This window comes from Balaenoptera borealis (genome assembly GCF_965194805.1).
Source record: "Balaenoptera borealis genome assembly, chromosome: 16".
In the NCBI taxonomy this organism is placed as follows: domain Eukaryota; kingdom Metazoa; phylum Chordata; class Mammalia; order Artiodactyla; family Balaenopteridae; genus Balaenoptera; species Balaenoptera borealis.
Window position 1 is genome coordinate 83,804,214 of NC_138872.1, and position 17,625 is coordinate 83,821,838.

Genomic DNA, 17,625 nt, shown 5'->3' on the forward strand with positions numbered 1-17,625 from the left:
TAAACATCAGACAAAGAACGTAATGCAAGTGCCCCGGTGTGCTCCAAACATAAAGCCACGCAGAACTCCCAGGTAGGCACAACCCCACCTGCATGCTCACAACTGAGATTAAGCCTGGCAGGACTTGATTTAACTTAACTTTTGGTGGTCTGGACATCCCAGAGTTTGGTTGAAAACTGGCATGGTCTGGAAAAACCGGTACCAACCCGGCCCTAATAGGAGCTCTCCACCGCGCCCCTGCACCCAGCCTGTGAGGGAGGGAGGGTGGAGCAGGGAAATGACTTCTCATCTATTTGCAGTTATTGTCACTGTCACCCGCTAATTCACAGTCTCCCTTATGATTTCCTCTTGCCCCGTGAGTTACTTAAAATGGTATGTTTTAGTTTCCAGTGATCTTAGGCTTTCTTTACTGTGTGTTTATTGCTGACTTAGTAACTGCAGCAAAAATAGATCATGGCCTCTGATGTATTATTTGAAGTTGTTGCAGTTTTCAACCTAAAACGTAGTCACTGTTTTTGTCTGTGTTTATTCTCTGTTGCATCCTTGTTGCTAACTCTGTTAGTTCCAACTTTGTAGTTTGGTTGGTAAAATTATCTGTATCCTTACTAAGTGTGTGTCTTCCTGATCTGTTTCTTCCCTCATGGTTGTAGTCTTCCCTGTAATTCTCTCTGCTCTTGCAAGGCTAGTATGTACGATGTATGTGAGTAATGCATCTCTTTGGTTGTTGGGCCTTTTACTGTTACCTTTATTTTTATCTGTATCATGCAGATGTTTGCTTTAAGTTCTGTTTTGTCTGTTCTTAATATTGCTTGTTATTCCGGTCATCTTGATTAGATTGTCCTGGTACATCTTTTTCTGTATCTTTATTTTCATCCTTTCTATCTGGTTTTGTTTAAGATGTTTGCCTTGTAAAGAATAACATTGAAGTGAATTTCTATTTTTTTTAAACCCAATCTATTTATGGGATTTTGAAGGGGAGGAAGAGGTGAGTTAACCTGTTTGCTTGGTGATGACGGGTAGATTTGTACTTTCCCTGCCATCTTTTGCATTTTCTGTTTCCATTCTTTTTTTTATTCTTTTTCCCAGCTTTATGTCAGATGATAGTTTCCTTCCTTTTTGCTAGTTTGGAAGCTTTAGGTTGTATTTTTATGCTTTTGGTGGTTACTCTTATATTTAACACAACTATTAGCTGTAACATTTCCCTAACAGACTTAAAGTATTCACTTAACTGCTGACTGCACACCTGGCTCTTTATCCTACGTTGTTCGGCCTTTTGTCCATGCAGTGGTGTTTGCGATGCTGTGGGAATGGATGGGAAAGGACCAGGGAAGAGGCCATATAAGAGGCAGCATGTGAAGGCCAGGTAGGATGTGGGCACAGGGCAGTTACAAGGGGCAAAGGAGGCGTGCCAGGCTCAGGGGAGGGAGGCCTAAAGAAATGTTTAAACAACTTCACTCCCCACTGGTTTTATCAGATTCTAAATTTAATCACTAGTTTTATACTTGGATTTAAAAAAAAAAAAACAATACATGCTCATTTAATACCCACATGTGTGTATTTTCATTCAGCTCAGTTGTCAAAACGCAGGCATTTCAGTGATCCAGCCATATTAGAAACCCAAAACCCAGTGGGCCCAGGTAGTGGTATTTCAAGAAACACTTAGACAAGAAGTAAAACACAAATAATTTTATTGGGTAGGAAGTTTGTCACAGGCTTTGGTTCTAAATTCCCTTCACACCTGCTTGTTCTCGTGGCTCATTTACAAACCCAGTGATGTCTACTTTTTCTTCTTCTTATTTGCAATGGATTTGCTGGACTGGGACACCACTGTGTCCTCTTTCAGGGGGCTCGGCGCGACATTCAAGGATGGGGCATCCACTGGTTCCTTGATCACAGTGATGGCGACCTCATAGTCTTGCCTTGTGGTCTCTTCCTCTCTCAAGCTGTTCAGCCTAACAAGAAGCAAACACAAGAAGGTATCTTTTTTTGTCTTTGAAATTTCAAAATTTCAACAAATTTTATGTTGTATGTGGTGTAAAGTAGTCCATACCTGGATCTCAACAGTTTTTGTGAACAGAACTAAACTGTCATCACTTTGCCTGAAATAAAAAGTGGTGCAATAGCTAGATAGTTTAAGACAAAGTTTTCACACATCTAAGGTGACTTGTGACGCACTTGTCTCTGAAGCAACTTAGCTAGTAAGTAGCCTTTTAAAATACTGTTGTAAAAAAATACTGTTGTAGCCGTTTTCCTTAAGTCTAATGCTCTCTTCCACAGACCAATGGGCTTGAGATGCCCTTTACAGAGGTCAGACATCTGCACTTGGGACTGACCTGTCTGCATGGAATGAAGCCTGGACGGTGGTTCTAGAAAGGTAAGCGTGCGGCCTTTGCTAGGTGCTCACCACGCACCAAGCATTGTTCTCGATGCTTCACAAACACTCGCTCACTCAGTCCTCACAACAGTCCTACGAGGTATCACCTCCACCTTAAAGATGCAGAAACAGGCACACAGGGACAGACCTCACCCAAGGTCACCCAGGTGATATAAGTGATGGGGCTGGGATGTGAACCCGGGCAGTCTGGATCTACGTCACGCTGCCTCCTCGTGGATGCCTGGGGATGCCTTAGACAACCAGGACAGAACTGGTGGCTACGGGTTCCCAGCCCCACAGGAGGACGTGCCGCCCTTCGGAAGGCGGAGACTTTTTTTTTTTAATATATATTTTAAAATTATTTTATTCATTTTTTTTTTTGGCTGCGTTGGGTCTTCGTTGCTGCATGCGGGCTTTCTCTAGTTGCAGCGAGCAGGGGCTACTCTTCATTGTGGTGCGCAGGCCTCTCACTGCAGTGGCTTCTCTTGTTGCGGAGCGTGGGCTCTAGGCGTGCGGGCTTCAGTAGTTGTGGCTCGTGGGCTCAGTAGTTGTGGTGCACGGGCTTAATTCTCCGCAGCATGTGGGATCATCCTGGACCAGGGCTTGAACCTGTGTCCCCTGCATTGGCAGGTGGATTCTTAACCACTGTGCCACCAGGGAAGCCCAGAGGTTGTAGACTTTTAATGAAAGTGTTTGGTCCTGAAGCTTCTGGCGGCTACAGAGGACAGGAAAGAAAGATGCCCGAGAGCCCGGGAGGGAGGGATGGAGCCGAGAGGTTTTATTGAGTTACCTCGCCTCCAGCTCCTCATTCTCCATCTTCCTCTGATGGGCCATCGCTTCATTGTGCAGCCTGTTTTCCTTTACTTTCTCCTTGAGGGTTTCTTCATGTTTATGTGCTTGGAAGAGAGTGTTCACAAAAAAGATGTACATGTTACTGCTCCATGTGTTGGATTTTTCCTTTTGTTCATCCTTGGATTTTTCTTTTTTCTCTGGAAGAAAGTTTGATTAAAATGAGCATTAATACAGTCTTGCAGTAACTCTGGGGTCTGTGTTCCTGTTCCCCAGTTCTGTCACTTCCTGTGCTGGGCTGAGTGTCCTCATCCCCCCATAAGGTGGGTGACACTGTGCTTCTCGTGGGCCTGTGAGGATTAAGGTAACTGCAAAATGCTTCAGGGAACACCTGGAACAAGGCTGGTGTCAGCTGACCACAGCCATGGTTGTCAACACTTCCTTCAAATCTCCTGGTACCTGTTATTTTTTTCCTAAATAGCTTAAATATTTTGGTTTTCTAAAATTAAAATCTTAGAAAATTTACAACATTCCCATGTTTCAGAGAAAGAAAAAAAACTCTTGGCTTTTGCATACTTTGTCTTTAAAGGCAGTTTTCATTATGAAAATTTTATTTTGTTTTGTTTGGCCGCACCACGCAGCTTGCAGGATCTTAGTTCCCCCACCAGGGATCAAAGCCGCACCCTTGGCAGTGAAAGCACAAGGGTCCTAACCACTGGACCTCTAGGGAATTCCAAGAAAATTTTAAGAAGGATTTTAACTCTGAATTGACTAAGAGGTAGGTAAAATTATTGACTTGGTAAGGAGTTGCTTCACATCTACTAAGGCCAGCAGATATGCACTTTGGAATGTGTTTAATATAGTTGATTCCAGGAAGATAATGCTTTGGTTGGTTCTATAATATCAATAAGACTGGGGATCTTTCAAGAGAGCAATTGTTCTTTGACTGTGTCTACAGCTTGGGCTGATCTGCTGTTTGATGGCAGTGATGGGAGAGGAAGGAGTATGGGCACAGGTACTCGTAGCATTGTGTGACCCATCTACCCTCCATCCAGGAGCCACTGTGAAGGGCCCAAGAGTGGAAGACTAGTGCGGAGAACCTTGATGCCGGTGCCAGATTTTTTTTTTTTTTTAATATTTATTTATTTATTTATTTTGGCTGCTCTGGGTCTTGGTTGCAGCACATGGACTCTTAGTTGCGGCATGCATGTGGGATCTAGTTCCCTGACCAGGGATCAAATCTGGGGCCCCTGCATTGGGAGCGTGGAGTCTTACCCACTGGACCACCGGGGAAGTCCCACCAGTACCAGATTTTACAAGGACTAAGAGAAATGAAAACATATCCATAAAGACTTGCACACCAGTGTTCATAGCAGCGTTACTCCTGATAGCCAAAAATGGAAACCACCCAACCGTCCATCAACTGATGAGTAGATAAAATGTGGTGTATCCACACAGTGGAATACTACTCAGCAATACAAAGGAACAAAATACTACTATGTGCTACAACATGAACGAATCCCAAAATAATTATAAGTGAAAGAAGCAGATGCAAAAGAATATGATTCCATTTCTAGGAAATGTCCAGAAAAGGCAAATCCATGGAGAAAGTAAGTCAGTGGCACCAGGTGGCCCACAGGCACCCTCAGGGCTCCAGGCACCTCACCCACACATACCTCCACCCTGTGGCCAGCTCCCTGTGGTGGTGAGAGTGAGCTCTGGCAGGTGACTAGTGAGCACACACAGAAAGCTGGCCCAAATCTGTGGGCCACGGAAGGACCACAAACTCGAGCTTTAGCACCGACCTTGGGAAAGCAAGGTACATGAAAAGGTGCTCAACGTCACTGATCATCAGGGAAGTGCAAATCAAAACCACAATGAGATGGACTTATATACACTACCAAATATAAAACAGATAGCTGGTGGGCAGCAGCCACATAGCACAGGGAGATCAGCTCAGTGCTTTGTGACCACCTACAGGGGTGGGATAGGGAGGGTGGGAGGAGATATGGGGATATATGTATACATACAGCTGATTCACTTTGTTATAAAGCAGAAACTAACACACCATTGTAAAGCAATTATACTCCAATAAAGATGTTAAAAAAAAAAAATAAAAACAATGAGAGGGAATTCCCTGGCGGTCCAGAGGTTAGGACTTTGCACTCTCAGTGCCGAGGGCCCAGGTTCAATCCCTGGTTGGGAAACTAAAATCCCACAAACCACGAAACAAGGCCAAAAAAAAAAAAAAAAAGCACCAACTCACACCTGCTAGAATGGCTTGCTTCTAAAAGAAGAGAGATGCTCTGTCAAGGATGTGGGAAAACAGGACCCTTGTACAGTTTTGGTGGGACTGTAAACTGGTACAGCCAGTATGGAAAACAGTATGGGTTTCCTCAAAAAATAAAAGAAGAACTACCCTATGATCCAGCATTTCCACTTCTGGGAATATATCCAAAGGAAATGAAAACACTATGTCGAAGAGATAGCTGCACCATCACGTTCACAGTGGCACCATTTACAACAGCCAAGACAGGAGACGGCCTGAGTGTCCCTCAACAGATGAATGGATAAAGAAGAGGTATATATACACAATGGAATAGTACTCAGCCATAAAAAGGAGGAGAGCCTGCCATTCACAACAACATGGATGGACCTTGAGGGCATTACGCTAAGTGAAATAAGTCAGAGACATACAAATACTGTATGATCTCACTTATAAGTAGAATCTATTTTTAAAAAATACAGACATATAAAAAGAGATCAGATGTGTGGTTACGAGAGGAGGGAGATGGGGGACGCTGGAGGAAGGTGGTCAAAGGTACAGACTTCCAGTTATAAGGTACATTAAGTACCAGGGATGTAACGTACAACACGATGACTGTAGCTGACACTGCTGAATGATATCTGTGGAAGTTGTTAAGAGAATAAACCCTAAGAGTTCTCATCACAAGAAGAATTTTTTTTTTTGTATTTATGAGATGATAGATGTTAACTAAACGTATTGTGGTCATCATGTCACAATACATGTAAGTCAAGTCATTATGTTGTACACCTTAAACTTATTCAGCACTGTATGTCAATTATATCTCAGTAAAACTGGGGAAAGAAAAGGGGAAAAAGATCAATGCCTTGAAAAGGAACTCTGTCAAGCCAGGGGGCAGAGTTGGGAGCAGCTGTCCCAGCCTAATTATATTTTAAAAGATGGTTGTAGGGCTTCCCTGGTGGCGCAGTGGTTGAGAATCTGCCTGCCAATGCAGGGGACACGGGTTCGAGCCCTGGTCTGGGAAGATCACACATACCGCGGAGCAACTAGGCCTGTGAGCCACAATTACTGAGCCTGCACGTCTGGAGCCTGTGCTCCGCAACAAGAGAGGCCGCGATAGTGAGAGGCCCGCGCACCGCGATGAGGAGTGGCCCCCGCTTGCCGCAACTAGAGAAAGCCCTCGCACAGAAACGAAGACCCAACACAGCCATAAATAAAAAAAAAAAAAAAAAAAAAAAAAAAAAAAGATGGTTGTACATTTTTGTAAATGTTAAATCATTTATAAGCAACAGTTTGCTAATACCAAAGTTGTGTAATTAAAATACTCACCATTTTGAGATAAAAGAAAGGTTAGCTCCTTTCCTGGAGATTTAAAATTCATTTTGGAAGTTTTTCCATCACTTAGAGACTTCTTGATCTTGGGCTTTTTCGTTAAAAAAAAAAAAAAAGAAATCATAAAGCAAAATATAACTTCTGCATCATTATGGACTAAAACTAATTTTCTACATTATAAACAATTAGAAAAGTATTAATGAGGCCATTATGCTAATTTGACTTTTTAATCTGCCTAAAATTTGACTTTTTAACCTGTATATTTGTCCTGTTAAGGAAATGAATAACAGAGCTATTGTATCTGCTGGAAGGCTTCCCCCAGGAAACCAAAGACTAGAAAATACTCCCTGGGTCTGTTGGGAAAGTATTAATCCACCTCTTAGTGGCTTTAATTACTCTCTCTCTTTCTCTCTCTCTCTCTATATATATATAAAACCATATATCAATACATGCTGTTTATGCCCACATTTTTATCTCCAGTAGATCTCACCCTTGAACTCCAGACTTTGTTACCAGCTGCCACTTGCTGTCACCACGTGGATGTCTCATCCGGTACCTTAAGTCTGACATGCCCAAACCCAACCCTTTAATTTCTCCCCCAAAACTCATCTCCCCCTCAAACCCCAGTCCTCCCCTTCATGATAAATGGCAGCTCTGTTCTTCCAGTCGTTCAGGCCAAAAAAAAAATCTTAGAATCATCTTTGCCTTCTCTTTCCCTCTCAAACTCCACAGCCTTCAAAATACATGCAGATAACTCCAAGAGCTTCCTTACGGGTTTGTCAACAGCAAAGCCATCGTGAGCCTACTGACCCCCCTTGCTCAGGGCCCCCTCCCGGCCGGGCACTGCCTCACTCAGTGCGTCTTCCTGGGCCACCCCGACGTGGCCACGCCTGCTGCTGCACCCCTTCCAACACCCCAGAGGTGCTCCCGCCTCAAGGCCCCCGCACAGGACAGTCTCCCCGCAGCTGCGCTCAAGTGTGGCTTCGTCCGAAGACCTTCCCTTCCCGCCCCACCCTGTCTCTGTCTCCACCGCCTGCCTCACTTTCCATTGCGTCACTGATCCCTCCCAAGTGTAAAGAAGTATAGCACTGCGGTAACGGGTGTAAATCCTGGAGTCGAACTGCCTGCGTGCAAACCCCCAGCTCCACTGCTTACCAGTTCTGTGATGGTGGGCAAGTTACTCGACCTCTCTGTGCCTCAGTTCCCCCTTGGAGCCGATGAAGCACCTACAGGTCGTCCGGGCATTAAATGAGCGGACCCCTGGGAAGTGCGCAGCACCTGGTAAGCACCCCGAGGGTGTTCACTCTTCCTGTTCCTCACGCGTCACCACGTCCCTCTCTCCCCCGGAATGTGATGCCCACGAGAGGACGGGCTGTGTGTTCCCGCCAGAACCCTGGCACCAGAAGAGCCCTCACCACGTAGCAGGTGCGCAACAGCGGTAGATACCATGGCCGCGGCACTGTTTTCATGGTTCGCTGTGAATACAAACCTCTGATTTCCTTATCTTGCTCATGTCAAGCAAGACTCCTAACTTGCTTGAAGACGACTTAGTGCTGCCGTACTGCGCCTCAGACTCCTGGCTTCTTAGCGCACTTGGACTCCTGTTCTGGGTGTTCTGATCAACGACAAACACATAAGAGGATTTCTGTTTTCCGTGGAGACACACGTGCACGTGATTTTAACGTGGTATGATTGATTTACAATGACCTGCACATAACGCACACTATGACGGTGAGTTTCGATGTGTCCACACCTGTGAGACCATCACCTCAGGGAGGGGACGTATCCATCACCCCAGGTTTCCTGTGCCCCAGGAAGCCCTCTTCCCTCATCCTCGGGCAACTACTTATCTGTTTTCTGTCACTACAGATCACTTGGCATTTCTAGAATTTTCTGTCATTGGAATCACAGAGGTATGTATCCTTTTCTGTCTCGCTGCTTTCACCCAGCATAATTAATTCACCCATGCTGTTGCCATGTGTCATGAGTTATTTCACTGCTGGCTCATTCTCCGTTGTATGGTTATAATAGGACTTGTTTATCTAGATGGATGTGTGGTGCCAGATTGGAAACCAGACGTGAACTTGATCGGATGGTTTCTGAGGCTGCCCCGAGGCCAGCGCGTCCGCGTGTGGTTGCTGGAGTCCGCGGTGCTGCCGTCCACGACGGCCTGGATGAGTTTAAGGTGGACGCTGCACTTCCTTCCTGCACTTCCTTCCGAGCAGAGCCCCAGACCCCGCCTGTGGCCAGGCTCTCGGATGACCTGGAGGGCGCGCATCTGCTGATCGGGTGGACTCTGTGCTACTGACGTTGAACCTGCACGAGGGTCCGAGGCACATCCTGGGACTCGTGGTCAGAGGGGCTCCTTAGGTGACCAACAGTGAGAGGTCTCCCTGAGCGAGCAGCTCTGGCGAGTTTCCCCGCTGGGGGTTCCGCTGGCCCCCAACACGCTCCCTTGTGGCTCCGAATGAAGGACTCAACGATCAGAAACCCTTCCAGCCCACGACCCTGAAACCCCCGCTCCATCTGACCCAGCGGCTAGATCTTTCGGTCAACGGCCCACGCTGTCCCTGCTCCCCCAGGGCTTTGGTGGGAAGCCCAGTGTCCAGCCCCAGGAGCAGGTCCTGTCCTCTGGGAGGCGCCCAGCATCCTGCACACGCTCGGGAGCTGTTCCTTGGCATCTGTGCTCTGGGACGGGCGAGCCACTCTTGTAAACACTAGATCATGGGATGAAACGTTTCATAAAAACCACCTCAGATGCCGTAGGCCTCGTGGTCCAGCCAGGGGAGCCCCACACCCCTGAGGGTGTCAGCAGGCGCTCTGACACTCATTACGTATCTCCACTATCATAGGTCATGACCAGAAAATACATTTTCCCTAATGTAGAAAAAAGACAATACACTCCTTTCAGAACGTGAAAAGAAGTCTTAAATTATTTAAGTTATTTCCTGAAGGGTTACAAAAGCCCAAGATAGTCTTGATGATGGTTTAACCATTCCAGAATAAAACCCATTCCTTACTCTGTAAATTCTGAGGTATTATTTGTTACCTGATTTATCACTGTATAAGTGCTTCCAGCTTTGTTTCCAGACAAGTCATCATTTGGAAAATTTAAATAGAATTTAGTCGATTGGTTAGTAACAGAGATGAGTGCGAAGCTTAACAGAGCTTCAAAGAATTCCAGGAAAACCAGCTGAAATATAAGAAAATATAAAGGGTCTTATTCATCCTGACACACCTCGAGGTGGACCAGCAGTTCTTCTGGGTGTTTGTTCTCCAGAAGGTACCACCTTGTTCAGCACTCAGGCATCATGGCCGCACACCAGTTTGCAATAAAAACTACAGCATTTAAAAGATCTGTGAGGATGTACATTCTCTCCTTTGTAAGTCATTTTTCTATTTGACGGAAACATTTTATATTAGCTAATTGAGGACAGTCACTTTCAGAAGTATTTCTTTCTTTCTTGGACAACTAGAGAAGTGGCACCTGTAAGAGTTGGTGCTGGAATGGCTAAGCCCTCTGGAGATGCTGGGATAGGGTGAACGTATTTTGTACACAAGGAGGATATGAATGGGGAGGGGGGTTGCAAAGGGAAGACTGTTACGGTTTGAACTGTGCCTCCCAAAAAAGCGTTGGAGTGAGTCCTAACCCCCAGTATCCTCAGATTTACAGATAATTGAGCTAAAGTGAGGCCATTAGGGTGGGCCCTAGTTCAATATGGCGGCTGTCCTTACAAGAAGAGGGAAATTTGGACCCACAGACAGAAACATAGAAGACAATGTGAAGAGACACGGGGAGCAGACGACCTCTAACAAGCCAAGGAGAGAGGCCTGGAGCAGATCCTTCCCCACAGCCCTCAGAAGGATCCAATTCCAGCAACACCTTGATTTCTGACTGTTAGCCTTCAGAACTACAGGCAAGATATGTGTTATATAAGCCAAAAACAGGTGGTGGGGGCGGAGGTTAGCAAGTACAAATGTCCTGAGGTAGGGGTGTGGTGGGCGTATTCAGGGGACAGCTAAGCAGCAGGTGTGACTCAGTGTTAGACATGGACCCAGAGAGGTGGCCGTGCTGGCACCATTGGTGCCATTCCAATCTTGGTATCCAAGGTAGAACAAACAGCCTGAGTTGGACCTGTACCATTCGTGATGCCTCTTTACAAACCTCAAGTTTAAAGTTGCTGTCAATTCCATCATGCATGAAAGGATTATCCTCTGCTATGACCTCCACAAATTTGCTTGCTGTTAATTCTTTATTTATCATTTTAAAGCTCTGTAAAAGAAACAACCAATCAAATCATAATGGCCGATAATTACAAACAGCTATATATTTTTAAAGTTAGTTTATACCAATACAGCACTTTAAGGAGATGGTCTAGAAATAAGTATCTTAAAAACTGGTAATTTTGAAAAGCATTCTGGATTAACATTGGTATTTACCTCTCTACTCCTTCCCTAATCCCTCTAAGACAACAATAAAGATTTTTTTAGAGGCATAAACATAGGACAGAGAACGGGAGAGTGGATGACCCAGATGTGAGATGTCAACACAGCTCTACTGGTGGGAAAGCGCTGGACCGATGGGCTTAGCAGAACAAGGAACAGAGAGCTCAGGGAGTCAAGAGGCAAGTCGAGTCCAGTCGGAACTCAGGAAGGAGTCGGCTCTGAAAGCCGTGCCTCAGGTAAGGCTGAACACAGGAAGACTCCCAGAAAGTCTAGGTGAAGACCCTTTCCGCATCTAGACTGAAAACAGAAGGTTGACTCACTGGAGACACTGAAGCACAGCGCATTTGGCTCCCCTGAAGTCACAGTCCTGCTGAAAGCAAGAATGAGGGGCAAGTGCGTGTGGGCAGGGCCCTCCCTTCACACTCACCCTTCCCTCCACTCGACTCTAAGAACCATGAAAACCGGCTTCATATCCCCCAGGCAGGAGTTAGGAGAAATCCTCCCCTGGAAAATCGAACATCCAAGAGAAAAGCTCTGTCAACCGTAGGCTGGTGGAGGGTCTTCCCTGGCAGTCCAGTGGTTAAGACTCCACACTTCCAGTGCAAGGGGTTTGGGTTCACTCCCTGGTCAGGGAACTAAGATCCCACATGCCTCGCGGCACAGCCAAAAAACAAAAGACAAAACTGTAGGCTGGGGAGGAGAAAGGGGAGAGGTGGGGCAGTTTCCTGGCTTGGTTACTCCACAGTGAAACCGAATCTTTGACAAGTGCCGCTCATCCACAAGAGCTTCCAATCAGCCTTAATTTATTTATTTTATTTTTTTATTTTTGGCTGCGTTGGGTCTTTGTTGCTGTGCTTGGGCTTTTCTCTGGCTGCGGCGAGCGGGGGCTACTCTTTGTTGCGGTGCGCAGGCCTCTCATTGCGGTGGCTTCTCTTGTTGTGGAGCACGGGCTCTAGGCACACAGGCTTCAGTAGTTGTGGCACATGGGCTTAGTAGTTGTGGCTCGCGGGCTCCAGAGCGCAGGCTCAGTAGTTGTGGCGCACGAGCTTAGTTTGCTCTGCGGCATGTGGGATCTTCCCGGACCAGGGCTCGAACCCGTGTCCCCTGCATTGGCAGGTGGATTCTTAACCACTGTGCCACCAGGGAAGCCCCCAGTCAGCCTTAGAGTGCCACAGTCCTATCTATGAGTGGACAGCCAAGGTTCACCACACATGCTATGGGCAAAGCCTTAATATAAAAGCCAGAGAACAAAACCAACAGAGGTGGGGAAGGGAGATCGGGACTTGGAAGGAACAGAGGCAATGTAAAAAGCCGAGAAAAAAAAAATTCCATTTAGCTCCCTCACCCCCAATTCATTTCTTTAGTGGAATAAGAGAGATTGCATCCATGTTTTAAAAACAAACAAAATGCTTAAAAAAAGGGACAAAGGATCAGAAATTTGATAGCAGAAACTCAAATAGAAGGGGAAAGATAATGCAGGAAATCTCTCCTAAAGGAGAACAAAAAATGACAAAGATGTGGATGGTCAGAGAGAAAGACTAAAATAAAATTAAATTGGTCCAGGAGGTTTGACACCCATGTTCCACAAAAAGGATGGAGAAAATGCAAGGCAGGAAATCTGAACAAGTAATTCCAGAGCATTTTGCAGGACTGAAGGGCACAGGTTTCCAATGTTAAAGCTCACGAAATAAATGTAAAAAGACAAATGCCAAAGCTGCATCACTGTGAAATTTCGGAACAAGGATAAAAGTAGATTGTAAAATATTTCAGCGAGGAAAAGAAATTACATCAAAATGATTGAGAAGCAACAGTAATCAAGATAGTGTGGTACTGGTAAGAGGATAAATATACAGATAAATGAAACACAATTGAGAATCCAGAAATAAAGCCATACATCTATGGCCAACTGAGTTTTGACTAGAATGCCAAGACCAATCAATAGAGGGAAAAACAGTCTTTTCAACAAATGTTGCTGGGACAACTGGGTATCCACACACAAAAGAATTGTTGGACCCCCTACCTCAGACCATATATTGTACAAAAATTAATTCAAAATGACCTAAAAGTAAGAGAGAAAACTCAGAAGACAACATAGAGGTTAGTCTTCATGATCTTGGATTGACAATGGATTCTTAGATTTAACACCAAAAGCACAAGTGAGAAAAGAAAAAAATAGATAATTGGACTTCATCAGAAACCAGCAAAAACAGAAGGTTTTAAATAAATCAGAGTCTCATAACATAACATACTCAAATGTTCAGGTTTCAGTGGGAAATCACTGACTCATGGTGCCAAGAACCAGGAAGATCTCAAATTGAATGAACAAAGACAATCAACATATGCCAACACCAAGATGACAGAGAACACAGAATTAAGTGACAAAGATTTTAATTAAAATGCTTAAATGAGCCATTACAAACGTGCTTGAAACAAATGGGGGAAAAAAGAAAGTCTCAGCAAATGAATGGAAGAAATAAAGCACTAAATGGAAATTTTAGAACCGAAAACTATAATAATTAAATTAAAAACTCAATAGATGGGCTCAACAGCATAAAGAAAGGGATACGAGAAAGAATCAGTGAACCCGAAAATGGAATAATAGAAATTATCCAACCTGAACAACAGAGAGAAAATAGACTGAAAAAAACAGACTCAGGGACCCATGGGCCTGTAATAAAAGATCTAACATTCATGTTATCAGAGTCACAGAAGGAAAGGAGAAAGAAAGGTGGGTTGAAAAAGTACATGAATAAATAATGGCTGAAAACTTCTTAAACTTGGTAGAAACACAAACCTACAGATCTAAGAATTTGAGTGAATCCCACATAAGATAAACCCAAAGAAATTCACATCAAGACACAAATCAAACTTCTGAAAACTAAAGACAAAGAGAAAAATCTTGAAAGTGATAGTGAAACGACACCTTCCTATAATGGAAAAAATTCACATGACAGCAGATTTCTCATCAGAAAGCACGGGAGCCAGAAGGAAGGGGCACAGCATTTTTCAAGTGCTGAAAGAGGACTATCAACTCAGAATCCTCTAGCCAGAGAAAATATCCTTCAGGACTGAAGGGGAATTCAAGACATTCTCAGATGAAGGCAAACTAAGAATTTGTTGCTAGCAGACCTACCTGAAAAGGATGGCTGGAGAAAATTCTCTAAATAGAAAGGAAATGATAAGGAATCCAGGAACTTCAGGAAGGAAGAACAAATATTGTAAGCAAAAATATGGATCAGTACAATATACTTTCCTTTTCCTCTTGAGTTTTATAAATTATATTTGGCAGTTAAAGCAAAAATTATAATACTATCTGATGTTCTAAAGATAGGTAGAGGAAATATCAATTATATTATAAATGGTAGGGGGTAAAAAGATGTAAAGGGAAGTAAGGGTTTCTGTACTTCACTCGAATTGGTCAAATGATGACACCATTAGACTATGATAAGTCTAATATATTTATAGATACTCAAAAAAACACTATTAGATCAATCAAAATGAAATTCTAAAAAATGTTTAAGTAACCTACGGGAAGGAAGGAAAAAGAAAACAAAAACAGAGAACAAACAAAAATCAAAAAATTAAATGGCAAACTTACACCTAACAAACCAATTATATTAAATGTACATGCTCTAAATACACCAATTGAAAGACAGATACTGGCAAATATTGCTGGTGGGACTATAAAATGATCCAGCCACTATGAAAAATAGTTTGGCAGTCTTTTAAGAAAAATTAGACAAATACTCACTATATAACTCAATAATTGCCACCTGGGGCATTTATCCCATAGAAATCAAAACTTGTCCACAGAAAAACTTGTACACAGTTGTTCATACTATATTTATTCTACAGCCACAAACTATAAACAACCCAAATGTCCATTGATAGATGGATGCATAAACAAATCATCACGGTATATCCATCGAATGGAATGCTATTCAGCAATAACAAAGAGCAAACTATACATGCAACAACATGGATGAATCTCAAAATAACTATGCTGAAAGAAGCTACACAAAGAGAAAATAGAGAAAAGAGATACAGAGGATATAGTATTATAAACTATTTTAGCTAGAGTCCCAGAGTGAAAAAATGGTTCTGAAGCAATGATTAAACAAGTAATAGTGGAAATTTTTTTAAAACTGATGAACTCAAGGTAGCAGGTAGCAAGTTGGAGAGATTCTTACTGGCCAAATATGGGACAATTTGACCATGGGGGATGGAGGGAAGACTGCAGTGGATTGAAACACATCAAATATGTGTAAGTCCAGGAGTTATAATGATATTTTCAAAAGCTCATTAGTCACTGTTGAAGAACTGCCAGGATATCAACTCATTCTGAAAATTAATAAAGGGAAAAATTGAGCACTTATCCTTCCTTTCCTGTGTATTTCAGAGTCATCAAATAGCTGATGAGGTAAAGTTCTTCTTTATATCGGATTCACAGCTAAGAAATGCAGATGGAATGATAGAAAATTACTATTGTGGGACCCTTAAGGAAATAACGGATGTTAGCAATGACTGTCAGGGCTACTCGAACCACTAGTGAAAGGGAATGTTGAAATGGAAGGATTCTGCTGACACCATATGACCCACTGGTTGATCTCAGCATCACTAAAAGGGAGCATCCCTGATGTGACACAACAGGAATTAGCCAGAAGCACCTGAAGCTTTGTCATGAAAAAAAACAAAACCTGAGGGACTTCCCTGGTGGTGCAGTGGTTAAGAATCCACCTGCCAATGCAGGGGACACAGGTTTGAGCCCTGGTCCGGGAAGATCCCACATGCCGCAGAGCAACTAAGCCCGTGCGCCACAACTACTGAGCCTGTGCGCCACAACTACTGAGCCCACGTGCCTAGAGCCTGTGCTCCACAAGAGAAGCCACCACAATGAGAAGCCCGTGCACCACCACGAAGAATAGCCCCCGCTCGCCACAACTAGAGAAAGCCTGCGTGCAGCAGTGAAGACACAACACAGCCAAAAATAATAAATAAATAAAAATTAAACAGCTTCTTTTTAAAAAAACAAAACCTGAATCTAATCAAGCTTCTAATTCTAGTGACCACTTTGATAGAAATAAAGGGGAAAAGGAACACCTGTCATCAACTCTCTGAGGATGCAGCCAACCAATACTGAAGTCTGACCAATCTACAGGGACAAATGGCCTCATTTCATCAATAATAAGGGACCACGGAGAAGAGGGAAAGTGAATAAACAGCTGTATAATATTCTATCCCAAAAAACCACATACTTCAAAAAAAATATTTCCTATCAATACTAGTTTTTCATATATATGACATTTAAATTTGTAAAACCAGTTTTTTGTATACATGTGACACTTAAATTTTTAAAATCACTCTATCCTTTATTAGTAGTCAATCCTTTTAGTTTTATCCTTTATCTACCCACAAGTATAAATTAAAAATATCATGAAAGAAAAACTACCAAGAATATGAGAATATTGTATAAATTAGATATTCTCACTATTTTCCAAACTAATAACTTTCTTAAATCACTTTTTTGATGAACAATAGTTTTTTTAAAGTGACATCCATCCCCCCATCTTCCTTTAAATGGAAAGGTCTGCATCAATAAAGATGCTGGAGGCCCCGCCGACCATACCCCTCGCCCCTCGCTGGGAAGCCCATTGGGCAGAAGCTCCTTCTGTTTCTCTTCCTTCCACTATCACAGGCCATTAGAGTTACTCTCCTCTGCTGATGGCTACGAAAATTTATCTCAGACCTTCACCTTGTTCCTTGCACATCATAGCTAGAATATTTTGCCTTTCTTAAATTAAAATCAAAGTACCTATAAATATAAAGCCAGTATCAGCCATGAGTGGTTACCTTCAACATCCAGAGGAAGTGTCTCATGTCCATTGTGAGCTCATGGGGCGGGGCTGCATTTGGTCTGCAGTAAACTGTGTAGATCTCCCAGCACTTATCCACGTAATTCATTGAATAGAGTGTCCGGTGGGCCTCGCAGAATAAATTGCCTAAAGATGTAATGGAAAAATAAACATTCAAAAGATGATTACAAAACTCTATTTTGGAAAAAATTATGGTAAATATAATCCTATTGGTTTTGTATTTACCTTTTACACGGCAGGCATTTGGGCGAATGTTCTCATTCATCAGTTTTGTAAAAGACAGAAAGAGTGATGGGCTTCTGTCTCTGTGATTAAGAAGATACCATAATCACTGCTCCTTCCAGGAGGTGGAACTTAATTCCCCTCCCCTTGAGTATGCGGTGGGCTTAGTAACTGGCTTCTAACAAGTAGAGTATAGCAAGGGGAAAACAGTAAGTCTGCAGTAGAGAAACCTGGCTGGCAGCACTTAACCACGTGATCAAGGTTAACATTCCCCAGTAATGAGACAGATCGACATCATTTACCTGATAGGATGGTATTCTTCC

General features: G+C 43.4%; 1 protein-coding gene across 9 annotated transcripts in view; it reads right to left on the bottom strand.

Moving 5' to 3' along the window:
* Positions 1-1,671: 1,671 nt before the first annotated feature.
* LOC309613304 (radial spoke head 10 homolog B-like) overlaps positions 1,672-17,625 on the bottom strand; it is a gene marked incomplete at its 5' end in the record, with an annotated part of 67,078 nt that continues 51,124 nt past the window's right edge. For 2 of the 9 annotated variants that reach the window (XM_082359972.1, XM_082359981.1), the window contains 7 exons: positions 1,672-1,952; positions 3,165-3,363; positions 6,759-6,852; positions 8,251-8,376; positions 9,811-9,954; positions 10,927-11,034; positions 17,058-17,385. In XM_082359972.1, coding sequence (XP_082216098.1) covers positions 1,778-1,952; positions 3,165-3,363; positions 6,759-6,852; positions 8,251-8,376; positions 9,811-9,954; positions 10,927-11,034; positions 17,058-17,385 — 1,174 coding nt within the window. In that variant the 3' untranslated portion in view covers positions 1,672-1,777. Of the gene's footprint in view, positions 1,953-3,164; positions 3,364-6,758; positions 8,022-8,250; positions 8,377-8,668; positions 9,479-9,810; positions 9,955-10,926; positions 11,035-17,057; positions 17,386-17,625 lie in introns of those variants that run through there. The other 7 variants (XM_082359974.1, XM_082359975.1, XM_082359977.1 and 4 more) reach the window with 7 other exon arrangements.